A 22,594-nucleotide genomic window follows, 5' to 3' on the forward strand; every position below is an offset into this window, starting at 1 on the left:
ACCGTTTTTGTTGCTAAAACAAAAATTATAGATTGAACGTCATATTTTGACAGCGGCCCGTTGAGCCAGTCACTAACTGCAGTTGTCACATACAACATAGGACACACACACACGATTTTGATTGTACAATAAACACCCATGTATTGGAAATAATTGACACTGTGACATTTCACTATCAAACATTGACAGTGTTCAGGGCAGTCGTTTTTACACATCGTTTTTATCTATTTTTTATAAATCGCACAAAATGGCCAACTCAAAATCACACAACCAATCATTCTCATGCTATGCAGTCGTTGACAGTTTTAGAGACCACACACTAACGTGCTACCTGGTACTTACTGTACAGTGTGGACTGTATACTGCATTGCTGAATATGAAAATCAGCACGTTATTATGCAGCAGATTGTTCACATACCATAGTACATATATATACAGTATGCAGACAACTACCCAGAAGACACATACAGCCAATGATCTTCAGTACAGCATCAGCATGTAAACGTCTGGTCTTCTGACGTGATAACCCTTCCTTCTTTTAGTTTCCTTGTAGACAACACAGAAATGTATAATACTCAGACTGAAAGGCAGCAAACACTACATGAATTCCTGAAATACTTAAGCACCAATTTTATAACTGCAAAGGTGGTATGGTAACATGGAATTGTCCCTGCCATCCTGAGACTGTACTTATGAGCTGAAGGGCCTACATTATGATCTGAAGGGCCTACATTATGATCTAAAGGGCCTACATTATGATCTAAAGGGCCTACATTATGATCTAAAGGGCCTACATTATGAGACTTCACATAGCATTCCCGATTCCACTAATATTCTTGACGTCATATTCTAATTTTAAGACAATGCCATTTAACAAAAAAAATAAAAATGCATGTATATGTATGGGGAGTTTATATCTTTTTTGTGATCCACTTTTTTTTTTTTTCTCCCATCCCAATTTCGTATTTCCAATTCTTCCCTCCCCTGTCTTGAACGTTGCTAGACTATGCCTCCCACTGGTCGGCTGTAGTGAGGATAGAAGCCTTGCATCACGTGTCCCCTCCAGTACACGAGGAGGCATCTTTTCATCGCAACAGCTCGAACTCTCAGTGGCGAGGAGTAACGCGTGGGAGGCTCACGCTGCCCCCGATACTTCCTGTTTCCGCCATACCGGCATCACCCAACCGACCCGTAGGAGTCGCTGTCCACAACGTCCAATCCCCACCCACCGGCTTTCCCACCCTCTAACACTGCCAATTGTGTTAGTATGACGGCCGGCCAAGCCGGTAGCAACGCAGAGAGGTGGGCTCGATACCAGCATCTCCTGCGTTAGTGGCGAGCGCCTTGCCCACTGCGCCACACTCAGCCGCCCCTGGGGAGTTTATATAGTAAACACAATCCAGAAGGGAGGTATCTCCTTTGGGTAAAGTGTAATTGCTGGTAGTATTTACAATGCATTCACTGGAGTGAGCCTAGTGTAACAGAACTAACAAAAAGTTGAAGTTTGGAGTTTTCTGCCACTGGTTCTATACTACAATCTTCAATAGAGCTCAGAAATACCTTGAAGACCCATGTGAAAGTATCTTCTGTATGGATGTAGCCTCTGGGATTAATTAAGATAAGCCACAAAATAAATACATTTTCTGTTTTTTCTACAAAATAAAAGAAACTTGTAACAAAATACATGTTTTTTAGGCCTGAGGTTACGACCATCGAGGCAGCAGGCACATCCGAGCTCCATCTCCTGGACCCGCCCCCCCCCTGATCCATGTCTGTGCTTCAGCCATAATGAAGCCAAAACGGTCAGTGCTTTTCCCAGCAAGGGGAGCCCAGGTCCCCGTTTCAGAGCATTCTGGAATTGTCAGTGCCATGGCAACAGGGTTCCATCGTTACTAAGCCAAAAACCTGTATGGGGGAATAACCGGTGAAGAAGAGGGGGCTGTCGGGGCTGTCAGAGGAGATTCTTGACCCGTTTGTCAGTTCCTGGCAGCTGATTATTCCTCTATTAATAGTCAATATGGTCTCTATCTGCTCTTCACAGCCAGTGGACCCTTCTCAAACCCCGCCCTCTTTTCTTTTTCTGTTGCTTCCCTCTGACAAACTTTCGAGGGGAGCAACAGTTGTGATTGGAGGATCAAGAAAAGAGGGCAGGGCTTGAAGTTGATATAGGTCAATTCTCCTCTTGTCACTACTGTGATGGTCCTTGGCTAGCTGTTCCACCACGACAGGAGGCCTAAGCCAGGTTCAGAGATGGTGCCCTGAAAACACAAGAAACATAAAAGGAGGAATCAGCATATAATACTGCAATTGCACAAACTGCTACAGGTGTCCTATACCCACTCACAAAACAAAACAAAAACACTACCCACTGATATTTTGCTCATGTATCACTGTTATTAATCACTAACATTCATGTCATAATCAGGGTATTAAATGTAGATGTTATATCTAGATGTAACACTCAACAAAATATTAGTACTCAATAGAAGTGATACTTGAGCAAAATATTACAAAATTAGATCATTTTATTTATTTTTTTATAAAACTACACAATAAGCATTAAGCAGTTGAAATAACGAATAGCATATAAACAATAATATACTGTATATATCAAAACAGACAAAAAAGAACACAGAGTGATGCTAAAACAAAAAGGCGTCAGTCAACATGTGTTCTTGAGGACGGTAGGGTGGCCGCACTGGCCGGGAGATAGGAGTCCGAGCAGTTATCGAAAGGTTGCTGGTTCGATAACAAGTCAAGTCAAGTCAAGTCAAGTCAAGTCAAGTCAACTGGCACCTTCAAGAGGGTGCATTCCAGTGGCATGCTAGCAACTGAAGAATGGCTGGTATTACATCTAGGGTACCCACCATCACTGCCAAACTGCCCTTGAGCAAGGCACTGCATACCCACACTGCTCCAGCAGTGGACTCAAGACCCACCTCTTCAAGATCGCCTTCACCTGATCATCATATTCCCTCAATCTCAAGACTCAAACTTTACATTTGAAATCATTTGTTTTATTGTTGATATTTCTTTGTTATGTTTTACTCTATTCTGCATCTATTCAATAATTTTATTGTGCATGTGTAAAGCAACTTTGGGTACTCTATAGCGCTATATAAATTGAATGTATTTTTGTTATTATCATTACTTGTGCCATGTGTAGAGAACCAATGTAGGTTCCACTTACAATGTATGTAGGTTCTCATACAATGTGTAGGAAACTATGTGTATATTTATCTAGGAGGGATATGCAGAACAAGACACATTTAAACAGCCTTGTGTAAATTGACAATTGTGGGTTTTCCTCCAGGTACTCCCGTTTCCTCCCACACCATCAAGGACATGCATGCATTGATTGCTAGGTACACACTCCTTCCATCATGGACAACCCCTCCCACCCACTACACACGAACTTGGCTGAAAGAAGGAGCACGTTCAGTGTTAGACTAAGACTCCCTAGATATAAAACTGAACGGCACAGGAAGTCCTTCATTCCGACAGCCATTAGACTCTATAATGCATCACTGTGCACAGGGTGACAGTACAGCCTGGCGAAATCTTCCTGGACACTTATTATTATAATTTTTTAATATTATATTCTTATTCTTATTTTAGTCCTATTGACTACCTAAATGTTTATTGTTGTTCAATGTGAGCGATCTGTAGTGCCGAATTTCCCTCTGGATTATTAAAGGATTTCTATTCCATCTGTTCTATTCTATTCTGACGCTGCCCTTGCCCAAGGCACTAGCATTCGAACTGGAGTTGGTCCCCAGGCACCAAACTATGTACGCTTCTAAATAGTTAGTATGGGTTAAATGCAGAGGACACATTCCTGGTATATGCAAAAATATACTTGGCAAATAAAGCGATTGTAAGTTCTTCTCACTATGAGCGTGTACGGAGACTCCTTCTTCTGTCCGCTGTCCTCTGCCGGCACCGGCGGAGCCACGGGTTGTCCCGGTTGTGCCGGCACATCTGGGGTCACGGTAGCCGGGCCGGTCGGTGACGTATCCACGAACATCTCGTCTGTGACCCGGAAGCGGATCTCCTCTCCTTGGTCCATGTAGAGGTCATGGGCCCCCTCGTCTGTCTCATACTCCCACAGCCAGACCTGCTCCGCCTCATCGCTGGACCAGAGGTTAAAGACTATATAGCTTTGAGTTGCATTCTGCCTTCATGCAACATCAAGTCTCTGTTAGTTGAACTATTAAACCTCAGGTTTCTCCGATGTATCAAGCATGTCATTCGTGATAAGCTGTGACCCATCTGCCTACAGAAAACCACACATTTCCAACCCTCCCACGCCATTTTCGTATTTGCTTTAACTGTAGCATAACTGTAGCTAACTGTAATATTGTCTTTATGTATCCATCAATCAATTAATATTATGACATGGCTTTGTTAAATACTAAATTCTGATATGGTCAACAAACAACGCATTCTGCGGTCAATTATTAGTGAATGATGACCGCTGTGGACAATAACGAACTGCTGTCAGGCATCGTGTTTATGTTCAGCAACGGTTGCAGTTCTGGACTATTTGGCAGTACAATTATTTTTAAATCAATATTTTGTGTCAAATGATTAATGTCTTCTGTAGGTAGCCATGTAGTAAGTGAGATTATGTACAGTGCACTGGTTATTATTATTACAAAATAAACCAACAGACAGATCAACCAACAGATAGATCAACATACAGACAGATCAACCTAGAGACAGATCAACCAACAGACCGATCAACCGATGCAGGCAAAAAAATATATATAAATGGGATAGGATTCCATTTACTAGAAATATAGTTGAGGATACAATTTTGCAGGCTGCTGCAGTGACTCTGGAGGAATGAGGATGTCATCGAAGAAGCCCATGCTCACTGTGAAATAGAACGGTCATTATAGAGCTTCATAAACATTCTACATGGGCCCATGTTCATTTCCTGTGGGAGGGTTCACCAATACAGTAGCTGACAGGAAATACACTTGGACCAAAACCGTTTCCCCAGCAACGGAATGGAAAAGGTCTGAAAAGGTCGACAGACTGTGTTTAACGCAGGATTAAAGGCTACTTAAAGTGATGGCAGGCCAGGAAAGCAGGGACACATGAAAAGGAGAGGATTGGTGGGGCATGGTGATCCTTCGAGCAAAGCAGTCAGGTTATAATGTGTTGTAAGCACAATCATACACAGACAGGAATAGTAATAATAATTCATTACATTTATATAGCGCTTTTCTAGACACTCAAAGCGCTCCCCACAATGTAGGGTGGAAATTGCCTCCTTCACCACCACTGGTAGCAGCACCCAACCTTGGACTACGCAGGCTCAATGGCTGCCATACACTGGCACCAGGCACGCATCACACTACACAATGGCTGAACGGCTCAGGAGACAGGGATTGATATCAGCCAATTAAGGGGAAGGGATGATTAGGTGGCCTTGATGTCAGAGACCTGATTGGAAATTTGGCCAGGAACGTCGGGGAACCCCCTACTCTTTGCGATAAGCACCCTGGGTTCTTTAACGACCTAATTCAGTCAGGACCTCGTTTTCTCTGAAAGTATTCAATTCAGACTTTCAGTGAAGTACTGTGTAATTTTTTTTATAACCAGCCTTCAACGGATTTCAAACTAAATACACAAATAATCTAATTCTTACCATGACTTATGAACACGCCAACATTTTGGGAAATTAGCTTATCGTCTTCTCCAGAGAGACAAGAAGATAGATACCAGTTTCCTCTCTGTGTGTTCAGTAGAAAGCTATCTGGCTGCATGTTAGCCTAGCTTAGCACAATGAATGGAAGCGGACATGGCCGGTTAGCCTAGGCATTGTCCAACTAACACCTCTCCCGAAGGCTAACCGGCCATGTCTGCTCTGGAGAAGATGGTCGCTGTAAAGTCAATCATTGGATTACACCTCTTTTGTGCTTGTAGTCAAAAATTGAATGATCAATTGTACAACCTTGTATCTTAACACATTCGGGGCCAACCACGTATATATACGTGTTTCGGATCCAACGCTTGACGGCCAACCACGTATATACGTGTCAAGGTTGTTTTGGCTTTTATTCCATTGTAATATCCTACTCAATGTCACCGAGCGGCACTGCAGATTTACCCTACTCTTGGAATTCGGAAAAGTGCATTACCGGCCAGATCCTCATAGGGGCGCTGTCTCGATAATGCAGTGTTCCCTGTTACAGACCAGTGTTTTTTTTTATGAATGGGCTTTTCTGTTAGCCTAAAGCTATGCGTGTAGCCGATGGCCTGGAATAGTTTTTGGGGCGCTGAATTCAGTATGCAGTAAAGGAATATATCATCAGCCAATGGACATATGGATCTACCAGATGGCGATCGATAACTGGGAAATCCTTTTTGGGATCCAACCAGCCACAGGTAAGAGCGATTTGACGTGTCAATTGACAATGAGAATGGACAGATAGCAATAATAATATAAAGTATAGATTTAGCTCTACAAACAGCCTCACGCACAATGAAAGTTTGTTTTGATATGCTGGCCGTATAGAGTGGGATTAGATGGATCCCAATGGCCCTGAATGTGTTAAAGGGGACATGCATTGCTATTCCTTGCACTATTTGGGCAACTTTACACAATTCCTGTGAGTCTATGGAAGACATCTGTAAGGTTTAAAAAAAAAAAAAAAAAATGCATTGTTTTATATTTCTAATCAAGTACTCAAAAGCATAATTTTTCAACCTCAGGATTTCAGGCTGTTATTGGATGGGCTCCGCCCATAAGCGCTTTGAGTGACAGTCACCCACACAGTGTGATACATACGAGAGAGAGTGAGAGAGAGAACGAGCAAGCAAGAGAGAGAGAGAGAGAGAGAGAGAGAGAGAGAGAGAGAGCAGAGATGCGTCCCCGACAGGGTTAGAAATTAACGGGGGCTTGGGGCAAAATGGCCTCAAATTTACCAAATGCCCTCGAAAATCAGTTAAGGGGGGCAAAAAAAGCACCAGACAGTTTACCAATTATATATATATATATATATATATATATATACAGGGAACAAAATAAGCAGCCGCAAAGCGCCAATGGCGGGCAGATTTGAACAAAATAGTCATGTAAAATAAAGAACAGTCGCCTTTTTTGCAGCCCTCAATCTCTCCTCGGAAGGAGTAAGCCGGCCGCTAAAAAGAAAACCCACCGCGGCTTTCTCAGACGAAAAGGATGAGCGGGACCACCTGACAAAAGAAAGTTTCCAGAGCAGTAGAAGTTTGAAGATAGTTTCAAGAGACTGGCTAGGCTACAGTATGATGCGGGGGCTGTAGACAGTGGTAAGTTGTTAACTTGTTCCATGTGCCGCAAGTATGTCAAAAAGGAAAACAGAAACAACACGTTTGTCATTGTCATGTTACTTCACAGTACAAATACGTGAGTCCTCTGCTGTGGTTTTGAGTATCCTTTATTAGCTTAACTCTGTAGCAACATCACACAGGTGTATCTCCCCCCCCCCGTACCTGTCCCTTGACCCCGAGTACGGTGGCCTGTACGCGTGAATATTTTAGGCAACCAACTTGTGTTCAGCGTTTCTCTGATTGGCCACTACGCCCATGTGACCGCGAGAGAGCGGCAGTGCGGAAATAGGCTGCATTCTATTGCCATTCTCTGCGACAAACTCTATCCTTAACCAACTCCGAAACAGCGCCTAAACTTAACCCTTCTAACCTTAACCAACTCCGAAACAATGCCTAACCTTAACCCTAACCTTAACCAACTCCGAAACAATGCCTAAAGTTAACCATAACCTTAACCAACTCCGAAAGAATATTGCCATGCTCTAAGACAAACTCTAACCTTAACCAACTCCGAAACAGCGCCTAAACTTAACCCTTCTAACCTTAACCAACTCCGAAACAATGCCTAAACTTAACCCTAACCAACTCCGAAACAATGCCTAAACTTAACCGGCGAAAGAATGCACGTTAAAAAAAAAAAAAAAAAAAAACTGAAGGGATTCGAACTTGTTACCAACGCTCCGCAGGATCCACAGCAAGGCGGCGAACCAGTTGAGCTAGCCGTCGATGTTAAAAGAGGGGGAATTACTGCTACATAATGCTGCCGCTCTGCTCTGCCGCGTCGCCGTGGCTAGACGCAAGTTGGTTACCTTAAATAATTACGCGGCCTGTACACACTGTCGTATAACGCACATACATTAACATAACACCACAGTCATCGGTAGGAAATCAATGAGATTGTGGACTCTGATGAGGACATGATTGAGGAGGTTTAAGTTAGGTTTACAAAACCTTCACATTTTATTATGTTCAGTTAAATCCTGCAAAGAGGCTAGAGTGAGGAGTCTGATGATTAGGTAAGGTTACATTAGGTTACAATTTAAGCTTAAGATTGACTTGTATTGATTAATCAATCATCAATCAATATTTTAAAATAATTTGCTTTAAATGTTACTCTGGCCTCTTATTTAAGTGTGTATTCTTTATCTACTTGAACGTAATACCTTATCTACCTGAAATGTACTGACATTTTTTATATATATGCGACACAATTCGTTTTAGAATTTTTTGGCTGGTAAAAAATCTGCCTGGCTGGTAGTGAGCAAGGAGCAGTTTGCGTGGATGTTTTTGTCGGCGGGACGAAGACTAAAGAAATACAGCGCTTTGCACCACCAGGACAGCCGCAGCCACAAAATGAGGTAATTAATTGAGTTGTACTTTTTAAATGATAAGGATGTTTAATAACCCTTTATCATAAAAGTTCAGTGCCTCCGAAATACAAAAAAAGCCCTGAATTTTTTTTTATTAAATAAATGTCTAACCCTGGTCCCGACACATGCAGTCAAGTTTGTGTGTAAATGCTCCGACGAGGGAGAGAGAGAGGAGAGATGCGTCCCCGACACACACGCAGTCAAGTTTGTGTGTAAATGCTCCGACGAGGGAGAGATGGCGCACACACATTTTTACACACATTTCTGCACGCGGTCCCACCGGTCCCTCTCTCCCTCTGTCAAAACCCGTTTGAGGAAGTGTCGGGTTACACTATGCGCTACAACCATAGAGGGGGCGTTACTGCAAATCAGTACCTTATTCACGTCAGCAATACAGTCAAAAGATCTCGTGAACTCGAGACTAGACTGATGAGTCAATATGATAATTAACGACACAGACCACATTGATATAATCCCCAATTGCTAGGAAACAATGCTAAACACTGGAAAATGCCATTTATAATGCATGGGACCTTTAACAAAACCAGTAGCAATCCGCAATAGCTGTGCCCCTGTGCACACACGCTGCATTCCAGCCTCCTAGGGCGAAAATTGTGGCTGCTAGCGGGTGGGGACACTTTTGTGGACGGACCAACCAACCAACAAAAGAAGCTATAGAGCTGCTGGTCGCAGCTTATAGGTGCAATAACAGGTTCATTTACAAGATGTGAATGTTTTTTTTTTATCTACTTTTTCTCCCATTTTTCTATTTTTCTCCCATCCCAATTTTGTATCGTCCAATTCTACCCTCCCCTGTCTCGAACACTGTTAGGCCATGCCTCCCACAAGCCGGCTGCAATGTGGACTAAGCCTTACATCACGTGTCCCCTCCGCATGAACACTTAAGGTAACCTACTTGCGTTCAGCGTTTCTCTGATTGGCCACGACGCCCATGTGACCGCGGCAGAGAGGCAGAGCGGAAATAGGCTGCTGCTCCGGCGAAAGAAAGACAGGCATTCTATTGCCATGCTCTGCGACAAACTCTAACCTTAACCAACTCCGAAAGAATGCCTAAACTTAACCCTAACCTTAACCAACTCCGAAAGAATGCCTAAACTTAACCAGCGAAAGAAAGACAGACGCTAGTTACGTTTATATAGAGAGGCGATAAATTAATTAAACGTAAAAAAAATAATAAAAAATAAATTGAAGTGATTCGAACTTGTCACCAACTGGACAGCAGGCTCCACAGCAAGCTGAGGAACGAGTTGAGCTAACCGTCGATGTTAAAACAGGGGGGATTGCGTATGCATAATGCCGCGGCAACCTGCGCGCCGCTGCCACTCTGCTCTGGCGCTGCCGCGTCGCCGCGGGGGCGTGCTAGGCGTGGTCACGTGGGACGCTGAACGCAAGTAGGTTACCTTAAGTGTTCAGGCGTCCCCTCCGGTACTCGAGGAAGCAGCAGTCGCATCTTTTCACCTGCACAGCGCGATCTCTCAGCGTCGGGGGTCTGCGTTTGGAGGGCACGCCGCCCCCGTCGCTTCCTGATTCTGCTGCGCAGGCGCACCAACCGACCTGTAGGAGTCGCTGTCCACAACGTCCGATCCCCACCCATCAGCTTCCCACCCCCTAATACTGCCAATTGTATTAGTATGAACGACCAGCCAAGCTGATAGCAATGCGGAGAATGAATGAATGAATGAAAACTTTATTTAACAGATTGCAGAATGGGTACAATACAGTACGGCTCAATACATACAATTGTTAAGGGGATGCAGACCTGAGAAAGACGTTTGTCTTGTTTCCATCAGGGTCCCCCATTTTCAATTCATATAGACATATATGACATACATGACATACAGATAGTCAGTACTGCTACATCTATACATTTATGACATACCAGATTTGCAAATACAGTACTGTTTGTGATACAGAAGGAGTCAAGAAAAGGGAGTATATACATTTGACGTAGAAACTGTACATTGGAGGTTGGGTGGGGGGGGTTGGGTACATTGGGATATTGACAACCATACTGGGTAATTTACATTGGAGGTGGTTGGGGGGGGGGGGGGGCGGGGGGCATACTGTATAAACAAGTAACACTGTACATTGAGGGGGGGGGGGAGGAGACACTGTACAAACAAACACAATTGTACATTGAACTATTGACAAAACCATACTAGGTAAATGACTGTACATTGGAGGGGGTTGGAATGATTGGGTTAGGATATTTACAGGGGCCAGTGTTGAATTGCAGTCTCCCGTAGGTGTCCCTTGAGAGAGGTTTTGAAAGTGGGTAGTGATCCACATTCCTTTACAGCTTTGGGTAGGGCGTTCCACATTGATGTGGCATAATTGCGAAACGTGTTTAGTCCCTTATTTGAGCCGAATCTGGGTTTGACATGATTTGTGGAGCTCCCTCTGGTGTTGTGATCGTGGTATTCACTGACCTTTGGGAAGTATTTTGACATGTACATGGGTACCTTGGTCGTGTAGTGTATCTTGTAGACCAGGCCCATTGCAAGTTGTTGTACTCTGTCGTCTACTCTAAGCCATCCTAGGTTGTCGAAGTGGGCAGGGGTGAGGTGGGTTCTAGGAGTAAGGTCAAGCAGTAGTCTGACCAGTTTGTTTTGAGATGTTTGTAATTTTGTTTTTAGCGCCTTTGAGGTGCTTTGGTACCATGAGGTGCAAGCATAGTCGTAGTACCCCTGAATGAGTGCTCCTGCCAGAGTCTTCAGGGTGTTCTTGTTTACCAGAGAGGAGATCCGGTACAAGAATCGAGTTCGTTGGTTGACTTTTTTTATTACATTGGATGCCATTTTGTCACAGGAGAGATTAGCCTCTAGGATGGACCCCAGGTAGGTAATTTCATCTTTCCTTGTGACAATATTGTCACCCACTGTAACTGAGAAGCCGTCGGTCTTGCTGAGTTTGTTATTTGAACCGAAGAGAATGGACTCTGTTTTGCCCATGTGTAATGATAGTTTGTTATCAGCGAGCCATATGCAGATTCTGCCTAGTTCCGAGCTGAGGGTTTTTTCAACCTGTAACTTGTTCTTGTCAGAGACCAGCAGGGCTGAGTCGTCCGCAAACAGGAACAAGTTGCAGTCACAAGCTGACGACATGTCATTTGCATAAATTAGGAACAGTAGCGGTCCTAGTATGCTTCCTTGTGGAACACCACAGCTCACTGTGAGGGGGGGGGATAGGGTACCGTTTACCTCCACCATCTGTTCCCTCCCCTCAAGGTAGGATTGCATCCAGCTCACTGATAGACTATCAAAACCAATTGCTTTTAGCTTGTCAATCAGAATGGAGTGATTGACCGTGTCAAAGGCCTTTTGTAGGTCCAGCATGACCATGCCGCAGTATTTGCCTGCGTCCACCTCTTGTTTGATGTGGTCATTCAAATAGAGAAGGCATGTGTCAGTGGAGTGGGATGTTCTGAAGCCAGATTGGAATTCGTAGATTAGATTTTTTTCCGCTAGGTACTTTTCGACCTGTTCGTAGACTATTTTTTCCATGACTTTCGAGATGGAGGTGAGAATAGAAACAGGGCGGTAGTTGCCTGGGTCTAATTTGCTGCCCTTTTTGTGCAGAGGGGTCACCCTCGCAATTTTGAAGTCCTTGGGGACGTGTCCCTGTTTTATGGAGAGGTTTATTATGTGTGTGATGATTGGTGTGATGGCGGCTGCTGAGTCTCTGAGGAATTTGGAGGGGATGTTGTCATGGCCAGTGGCCTTGTTAGGTTGGAGGGCGCTCAGTTTATTGAGTACCTCATCTGTTGTTACCGTTTCCAGCTTGAAGTCGTCCTTGCGGACCCCTAGGTTTTTGTAGAAAGCTACTATGTGTTCTACCCCATAAAGCCCTGAGTGGGAGGGTAGTTTGTTTACCAGTGTTGTGGCTATGTTTGTGAAGAAAATGTTTAAGTAATTGGCTACATCCAGCTTGTCTGTGATGAGCGTGTTGTCAGTTTTTATGTTTATGTTTGAGAATCTGGTTTTAAGTTTTTTACTGCATCCTAGTTGATTATTGAGTAATTTCCAAAGTTCACGTGGTTTGTTTTTGTTTTCCTCAGTTTTGTCATTGATGAAATTCTTTTTTGCAGTTTTGATCATGGAGTTTACGTCGTTTCTTAGTCTGTTTCTTTCTAGTTTGAGTTCAGTCACGTGGGCTTGGAGTTCACTGCTCGTGCTTTTAGTAAGCTTTGACTGACTTTTACGAAACTCAGAGCATTTTTTGTCTCTGGTTTTCATAGCGGCCAGTATTTCGGAGTGCATCCACGGCTCAGCGCGATTTTTTACCCTGGTGGTTCTTAGGGGGGCCATGTCGTTTAGTATTGCTGAGAATTTGGTTTTGAAACCAAGCCATGTTTCGTCAACCAGTGTACCATTGAGTTCATCTGACCAGTCCAGACTCTCCAGTTCAAGGTTGAAGGCCTCGCTAGAGTAGGTTTTGAGGTCTCTAGATGTGACTGTTTTGTGGCAGCCAGCCTTTTGTTTTAGTTTTTTTCGGGTACAGAATATCATATAATGATCACTTAACCCACATGCTATAACCCCTTTATTTGAGATCTTGGACTTGTCGGAGGTCAGAATGAGGTCAATGGTAGTCTGAGTTGATTCACATACACGTGTGGGTTGGGTGATTAGCTGGCTGAGGCCATGCAGATCACAAAACCTACTGAAGGCCTTGAAGACGGGTGCATCTTTTCGTTGCATATCCGTGTTCCAGTCTCCAATAAGAATTTTGTCTACATCCTCAACTCCAGCTAAACACCCATCCATTGTATCATAAAAGCCACTATGATCTGGCGGCCTGTAGACTGTGCCAACCAGTAGGGATTTCGCCCTTTCGAATAGGATTTCCACCCATACAGTTTCAATTGATTTATGATTCAGGTCATTTCTGTTGATGAATTTGGTGTCCTTGTGTATGTACATACAGACACCACCTCCATGTTTGTTCCTATCATTCCTGATTATTGAGTAGTTCTCAATCTCTATCTCTGGATCTTTTACAGAATCGTCGAGCTTAGTTTCTGAGAAGCACAGTATGTTTGCCTTACCATTTATGAATATTTGCTTGATTTCATCCAATTTGTTTTTTAAGCTGTTAATGTTAATGTGAAAAATGTTCAGTCCATTGGCGTTGGTTATTTCATTTATGTTGGCAGGTTCGAAGTATTGTCCGTTTGTAATCTGTTCCTCTGTGTTGTTGTGGGTGGGAAGGGGGGAGGGGGGCGTCGGGTCCCGCGCTGGGCTCGAACCGAGCGTCTCCTGCATTGGTGGTGAGCGCCTTGCCCACTGCACCACCTAGCCGCCCCACAAGATGTGAATGTTGAGAAAAAGTTAACTCATGATTAGCCATGCTTTCTTCCAGCTGCATTTGTAAGTAGAATCTTCAATGGTCTTTGTTGGGATCAAAAGTAAAGGGGTAACACGCATACACTCAGATCTTAAAGGGGTAACATGCATACACTCAGGACAGGAAGGCACTCCAGAGAGTGGTGCGCTCAGCAGAGCGTACTACGGGTATTGCACTACCACCCCTGCAGGACTTATATAACAGGAGGTGCAAATCCAGAACCTGCAGAATAATGAAAGACCCCCACCACCCCAACAACAGCCTGTTCAAGCTGCTGCGGTCAGGCAAGCACCTACGTACACACGCTGCGAGAACAGAGAGACTCCGGCTCAGCTTCTTCCCCCAGGCCATCAGAACACTGAACTCTCCACTCACAAGTACACATGAGAGTGCGCGTGCGCACACACACACACACACACACACACACACACACACACCGCTAAAACAATCACTTTAAACAAAATGTCACTTTAAATAATGTAAGTCACTTTAAAGGAAGGAGGTATTGTATAGTATAGTATAGTTTAGATACATTAAGAGTTAAAATTGTAAATTGTATATTGTATAGTAGTGTACATAGGAACCAGTTTCTCAGGAACTTAGCATGTCTTTTTTTATCATGCATATCTTGTGTCTTACCTATTTTATTTTTATATGCCTATTTTTATTATTGTATTTTGCACAATCGATGCGGGCATGACGACCCGCATTTCATTGTATGCCCTGGTATGTATGTGACAAATAAACCTCTTGATCTTCAGGACCTTTGACCTTTACTTTGGGGTATTGAAAGAGTGTAGTTTACCATTATAACAGTGGGAAGGCACATCCTTTCATATGTCAAGGGTTGTTGCCTGTTTAACATTAAGTCACGAATCGGTATACATCATGAATACAAAAGACATGGGATGATATATTCAATACATGATATGGGGTTCATGATTTTATACAACCGTGATACATTGGTGGGAAAGTGCTCTCCGTCTCAAGGTTTGTCAATGTTTAACTATCGCCTGCTGCCATTTTTTGTTGATATGGAAGATTACCTGAGACATTATTGCATACAAAATGGTTGACAGCGCGCCATCTGCTGTACAAACTGTCATGGGCGAGGGAGAGCTTCGTAAATCATCTAATTTGTGATTACTACTACAGCAGAGTAATATGTATGGCCATGTTTTTGTATTGAGAGTGACATAATACATTTCTATGAAAACTCAATTAGGTCATTCAAGCTGGCGTTCTTGTATCAGGATGTGTGTGATGCACAAAGGCATACTCGATAATGCTAGATAGTGTTTGACAAGCACCTTGACCCTTTCAGGCGAGTCCCCACCCTCCTCACAGGAGTCTTATGAGTTCTACCACTCTATAGCTTTCAATGGCCATTGAGAAATCATTAGGATGTCAAGTTCTCAAAAGTGTAATCGTACTGGTGTGATCATACCCCTGAAAGGGTAAATATCCATATCATGGCATATTGTCGCCCACCCCATATTAACCAGTCACTGACCCGAACAACAACAGGACACTACTCTTACCATGAACTCCCTCCTGACTGCAGTACTTGATCTTTCCAACCAGGATCTCGTCCAGGAAGGGGTGGAACACGACATACCTGAAATGAACTGACGGAAGCAAGAGAGAAAATCATTTCATGAACTGTAAACAACAGATACTGGCTGGTCTGGAGACCCGTGCAGCACACCGGCCACTTAAGATATGTTGATGGCTTGATGGTTGATTAGCTTTGTACGTTCTCTTCCAACCATGGAGTGTGATGCTGTTGAGAACGACCCCTCCCCCACTATCTGATCTCTTACCCCAGTTATTCATTCAATGGTAGGGAGGGAACACCGTTGTATATATATGGGTGTACCAATTTTCAGATTCAATATGAATTTGCGATTGAGGTCACGATTTGATGTTATAAAAAATAAAGAAAATTTTATCTAACCCTCCTTAACTCTTTCAGTGCCACTCACGAGATTTCTCGTGTTTTTTTATAGGTGGTTGCTAGCCACTCACGAGATTTCTCGGATTTTTTTGCGATCTGAAAAATTATTGCATCACCCGAGCCTACCCGAGTATAGCCGAGGGGCGCCGACGATCACTGTGGAAAAAAGCGCCCCCTGTCGTCTCCCAGATGACATAAGTGATTTTGGAATGGACTCAATGAAAATGAAAATGGGGAAAAAAATCCGGTACTCCACATTTTCCAGTTCACTGATCCAGCCGGGGTTACCACAGTTCATTCTGGAGCCTCAGATCCCCGCGGATCATAGAGATCTACTGTGTCGCGTTGGATCCATACACTTATCGATTTTTTCGAATGGTGATCAGGAATTGGAATATACCAGTTGGATACCATCTGATGTCAGGTAAGGACTCTGTGTTATCAGTGGTAGGATAATCGGAGTAAGTTTGATGAAGTTATAAGCTGTTTTGTGAAATGTCTTCTTTCGGTTTCATTGTAAAAGTCCGAGAGGAAATCAACGGGGCGATTATCAGTGCGCGGCCGTAATGTGCGTGCGTGCACGTATAATATTGATCATCTAGCGTTTATTTGAAAACGATTCATAAAAAGGCCGACGAATATCAACGTTGTGGAATATTCCACTAAAAGACGATTTTCATAGAATGCTCCAGAATGAGCTGTTTTTTATATCAAAACGGGGGCTTTTCTAACTGCTCTGAAACGGAAACGACGCGATAAAAAAAGAATCTGCCTTCACAGCACTGACTGGAAAATAGTATTTGATAATGCGATGGGCAGATTAGACACATAGCCATAATTTAAAACATAGATTAGGCGATATTAACGTTAACATTGGCGCGGATGGTGGCATTCAAGCGGTAAAACGGAAAACCAGGCATGGCATTGAAAGAGTTAACTAACCTTACTGTCATGCACTTGTCCTAATAAACTAACCTACACTGTAGCACTCAACACTTTGATGAACATTGTAGCTGATAACCCTGGCCTTGGGAAAAGAAAGAGAAAAATAATTTAACCCTTGTATGAATGAATTAATGAATGAAAACTTTATTAACAGATTGCAGAATGGGTACAGTACAGTACAGCTCAATACATACAATTGTTAAGGGGATGCAGACCAGAGAAAGACTTTAGTCTTGTTTACATCAGGGTCCCCCATTTTCAATTCATCGTAACATATATGACATACATGACATACAGATAGACAGTACTGCTACATCTATACATTTATGACATACCAGATTTGCAAATACAGTACCGTTTGTGATACGAAAAGAGTCCAGAAAAAAAGTATATACATTTGACGTAGAAACTGTACATTGGAGGAGGCTGGGTAGGTGGGGGGGGGGGGGACTGTACATTGGAGGTGGTTGGGTGGGGGGGGGGTTGGATAGGAGTGGGGGGAGGTTGGGTAGGAGTGGGGGGGGGAGGTTGGGTAGGCGGGGTGGGTGGGGGACACTGTACCACTGTACAAGCAAAACTGTACATTGGAATATTGACAAGACCATACTTGGTAATTTACTGTACATTGGAGGTGGTTGTGTTAGGACATTTACAGGGGCCAGTTTCGAATTGCAGTCTCCCGTAGGTGTTTTTTGAGAGTGTTTTTGAAAATGGGTAGTGATTCACATTCCTTTACAGCTTTGGGTAGGGCGTTCCACATTGATGTGGCATAATTGCGAAACGTGTTTAGTCCCTTGTTTGAGCCGAATCTGGGTTTAACATGATTTGTGGAGCTCCCTCTGGTGTTGTGATCGTGGTATTCACTGACCTTTGGGAAGTATTTTGACATGTACATGGGTACCTTGGTCGTGTAGTGTATCTTGTAGACCAGGCCCATTGCAAGTTGCTGTACTCTCGTCTACTCTAAGCCATCCTAGGTTGTCAAAGTGGGCAGGGGTGAGGTGGGTTCTAGGAGTAAGGTCAAGCAGTAGTCTGACCAGTTTGTTTTGAGATGTTTGTAATTTTGTTTTTAGCGCCTTTGAGGTGCTTTGGTACCATGAGGTGCAAGCATAGTCGTAGTACCCTTGAATGAGTGCTCCTGCCAGAGTCTTCAGGGTATTCTTGTTTACCAGTGAGGAGATCCGGTACAAGAATCGAGTTCGTTGGTTGACCTTTTTTATTTCATTGGAAGCCATTTTGTCACAGGAAAGATTCTCCTCTAGGATGGAACCCAGGTAGGTAATATCTTCTTTCCTTGTGACAATATTGTCACCCACTGTAACTGAGAAGCCGTCGGTCTTGCTGAGTTTGTTATTTGAACCGAAGAGAATGGACTCTGTTTTGCCCATGTGTAGTGATAGTTTGTTATCAGCGAGCCATATGCAGATTTTGCCTAGTTCCGAGCTGAGGGTTTTTTCAACCTGTAACTTGTTCTTGTCAGAGACCAGCAGGGCTGAGTCGTCCGCAAACAGGAACAAGTTGCAGTCACAAGCTGACGACATGTCATTTGCATAAATTAGGAACAGTAGCGGACCTAGTATGCTTCCTTGTGGAACACCACAGCTTACTGTGAGGGGGGGGGGATAGGGTACCGTTTACCTCCACCATCTGCTCTCTCCCTTCCAGGTAGGATTGCATCCAGCTCACTGATAGACTATCAAAACCAATTGCTTTTAGCTTGTCAATCAGAATGGTGTGATTGACAGTGTCGAAGGCCTTTTGTAGGTCCAGCATGACCATGCCGCAGTATTTGCCCGCGTCCACCTCTTGTTTGATGTGGTCGTTTAAATAGAGAAGGCATGCGTCAGTGGAGTGGGATGTTCTGAAGCCAGATTGGAATTCGTAGATTAGATTTTTTTTCGCGAGGTATTTTTTGACCTGTTCGTATACAATTTTTTCCATGACTTTCGAGATGGAGGTAAGGATAGAAACAGGGCGGTAGTTGCCTGGGTCTAATTTACTGCCTTTTTTGTGCAGGGGTGTTACTCTCGCAATTTTGAAGTCCTTGGGGACGTGTCCCTGTTTTATGGAGAGGTTTATTATGTGTATGATGACTGGGGTGATGGCGGCTGCTGAGTCTCTGAGGAATTTGGAGGGGATGTTGTCATGGCCAGTGGCCTTGTTAGGTTGAAGGGCGCTCAGTTTTTTGAGTACCTCATCTGTTGTTACCATTTACAGTTTGAAGTCGTCTTTGTGGACCCCTAGGTTCTTGTAGTATGCTACTGTGTGTTCTACCCCATAATGCCCTGAGTGCTAGGGTAGTTTGTTTACCAGTGTTGTGGCTATGTTTGTGAAGAAACTGTTTAAGTAATTGGCTACATCCAGCTTGTCTGTGATGAGCGTGTTGTCCGTCTTTATGTTTATGTTTGAGAATCTGGTTTTAAGTTTTTTACTGCAGCCTAGTTGGTTATTGAGTCATTTCCAAAGTTCACGTGGTTTGTTTTTGTTTTCCTCGGTTTTGTCGTTGATGATTTCTTTTTTTGCTGTTTTGATCATGGAGTTTACGTCATTTCTTAGTCTGTTTCTTTCTAGTTTGAGTTCAGTCACGTGGGCTTGGAGTTCACTGCTCGTGCTTATGGTAAGCTTTGACTGACTTTTACGAAACTCTGAGCATTTTTTGTCTCTGGTTTTCATAGCGGTCAGTATTTCAGTGTGCATCCACGGCTCAGCGCGATTTTTTACCCTGGTGGTTCTTAGGGGGGCCATGTTGTTTAGTATCATTGAAAATTTGGTTTTGAAACCAAGCCATGTTTCTTCAACCAGTGTACCATTGAGCTCATCTGACCAGTCCAGACTCTCCAGTTCAAGGTTAAAGGCCTCGCTAGAGTAGGTTTTGAGGTCTCTAGATGTGACTGTTTTGTGACAGCCAGCCTTTTGTTTTAGCTCTTTGCGGGTACAGAATATCATATAATTATCACTTAACGGCGGTTAGGTGGCGTAGCGGAGATTGCGTTCGTCACCAACCCCGGAGCTGTGAGCTGGATTCGCCTGTTCGAATCCAGCTCACAGCTCCGGGGTTGTCACCAGCTTGGCTGGCCGTTCACACTAATACAATTGGCTGTATTAGAGGGTGGGAGAAGCTGGCGGGGTGGGTCCGGGTCGTTGTAAACAGCGACTCCTACAGTTCGGTCGGGGCGCCTGCTAAGCGCGGATAGGACCTGAGTGGGATAGTGTGATCCTTCCACACGCTACGCCCTCTCAGGGAGGATCCGCGCTGCCAGGTGAAAAGAAGCGGTTGATTGGCTGGACGTGTGACGGAGGAAGCACGTGATAGCCTCCACTCTCCCAGATGATCTGACTGTGGGGGGTAAGTGCGCAGCGACCAGGAAGGGGATTGGGAATTGGCATACGACTAACATTGGGATGGGAGAAAAATCTGAGGAAAATGGAAATCTCACTTAACCCGCATGCTATAACCCCTTTATTGGAGTACTGAAGAACTATACAAATCCGTTTTGAATTAAAAAACAGACTTGTATGGTTCTTAGTCCGAGGTACTCAATTGTCGATACAGTTTTCTGTATCGAGATGGTTACCCTAGCTGTATTTAACTATGATTAAATAGCTGTTACCTTCCACATACCTTTAGTGTGTGAGGCCCCATCTCCTGGGAATATGTAGGAATCCTCCAGTTTAGTGATGTCATGCAGGCAGATGCAAAGCCCCACGTTGTACACCACCTTTAGGGATGAATGTTAAGAACATGAAAAATTTAAATAGCTCACAAGAGAAGAGAAGAGAAGAGAGAGAGAGAGAGAGAGAGAGAGAGAGAGAGATGAACAAAACCACATGTAAGTGCACACAAACATGTTTGTTTACTTAAGCCACGTTTGGGGGTATTGCATCGACTTATATTAATTTCTTAGCCCCCTAACCGTATATTAATTTCTTAGCCCCCTAACCGTATATTTGTATTGTATGTCATAAATGTCTTGATTAATTGAAAATGGAGGACCCTTATCATAAGGATAATGGCCTTATGTAAACAAGACTAAAGTCTTTTTCTGGTCTTCATCCTCTTAGCAGTTGTTAGTATTGAGCTGTGCTGTATATTGTACCCATTCTGCAATCTGTTAATAACGTTTTCAATCAATCAATAACCATAACAACTACTGTACATGCCCTAACCTTAATATAACCACTGACCCTGTACTGTCTATCTGTATGTCATATTATGATGAATTGAAAATGGGGCTTATGGGGGACCCTGATGTAAACAAGACGAACGTATTTCTCGAATCGTACTGAGCCGTACTGTATTGTACCCATTCTGTTGCTATCTGTTAATACAATTTGCAATCAATCAATCAATCAATCAATCAATCAATCAAACCCGAACCCCCCCCCGACTTTAGTCAAAAATGCGTCCCTAAAGTCAGAAACACACACACACACACACACCTTATTGGCCAGTTTCTTATTGAGTTCCTCTTGTATGGCATCGTTGAGCTGCCGTTGGAAGTTCCATGGAGGAATCCTGACTGTGTCAACCATTTCTGCCAATACGAACATGATGCTGGCCCAGCTGTGTGGAGGATACATCATGATCATTGTTTTTATGTTTTAGTACAACAAAGTGCCTTACAACCTCTGTAACACAAATAATGTTTAGACGTAGTTACGGTATATGTGGAGTTATTTGCAGGTAAGGTTTGAGCTGTCAGTGAGACCACACAGCCTAACGTTACCCGTTTGAAGTTTCAGTTATTTCCTCTTATCCTCGGGACATTTTCTGGTTTACTTGATTCAGAGGGTAGCGCTGTCACAACCAAAACACATCAAATATATTATTTACAAACGATACCTAAACTAGCTAAACCTTTACTAGACTCTCCAACAAAAGTCAACATGCCTCCACATGTGTGACTGTTTACGACAGTACATAACAGTACGTTCTCATTTGCGGCAAGTCGCAACCTTAAAGGGACAGTCCACTTTTTATAATCTTTTTCTCAGATAAGGCCAGTACTTCAAGTCAAGTCAAGAGTTTTATTTGTCACGGCATACAAGCATACAGTGAAATGCGGGTGGTCATGCCCGCAGCGATTGTGCAATAATAAGAATAAAACACAACAGGTATAATGTACATAAAGTTCACAAAAAGCATGTTAAAAGACATGCTAAGGTCCTGCGATAGTGCAATACAGTGTTAGCTACGGATGAGGCACTGGGTCTTATGTACACTACTATACTATACAATATAGTTATACTATATCCTTATGCTATCTTGTCACGTACTTCAGACGTTTTTCAATGCTAAGCGGTGCTAAGGAGCAGCTTGGACCCACGTTTATTTTCTGTCAGCTATTGTATTGCAACAACAACAGATATACAATTGGGTCCATTTAGAATGTGTAGGCCTATGTTGTCAAGTTTTAAAACAAAGGTCTAGGCTAGTCACAATCCAGATTTAATTTGGCAATATACCGGGCGGTAATTGTGGGGTATTTTCACGTTTTCATAACTTTCTTGGGAGTGGTCGAGTGGACATTACTCAAAACAAAGATCAGATGTTTACGAAACCATTACATGCCCAGAATGCCCCTGTACAAAACGCAAGTGTGTAGCTGTCACACAGTTCTTGTGATAAAAT

The 22,594-nt window shown here is 43.4% G+C and overlaps 1 protein-coding gene across 2 annotated transcripts; it reads right to left on the reverse strand.

Annotated features, from left to right (window-relative positions):
* Window positions 1–201: 201 nt before the first annotated feature.
* On the reverse strand, window positions 202–21,826 carry polr3h (polymerase (RNA) III (DNA directed) polypeptide H). Of its 2 annotated transcripts, none has more exons than XM_084328684.1 (7): window positions 21,690–21,826; window positions 21,403–21,526; window positions 20,585–20,681; window positions 15,602–15,688; window positions 4,816–4,879; window positions 3,893–4,133; window positions 202–2,258 (listed from the first exon to the last, which is right to left on the reverse strand). In XM_084328684.1, the coding sequence occupies exons 2-7, from the start codon at window positions 21,511–21,513 to the stop codon at window positions 2,208–2,210; spliced, it is 651 nt and encodes a 216-aa protein (XP_084184810.1). In that variant the 5' UTR covers window positions 21,514–21,526; window positions 21,690–21,826; the 3' UTR covers window positions 202–2,207. The 2 variants fall into 2 exon arrangements, with proteins under 2 accessions (XP_084184810.1, XP_084184811.1); XM_084328685.1 differs by having other exon boundaries at window positions 21,624–21,819.
* Between the last annotated feature and the right edge of the window lie 768 nt (window positions 21,827–22,594).

The sequence above is a fragment of the Notolepis coatsorum genome (genome assembly GCF_963971535.1).
Source record: "Notolepis coatsorum genome assembly, chromosome: 14".
NCBI lineage: Eukaryota > Metazoa > Chordata > Actinopteri > Aulopiformes > Paralepididae > Notolepis > Notolepis coatsorum.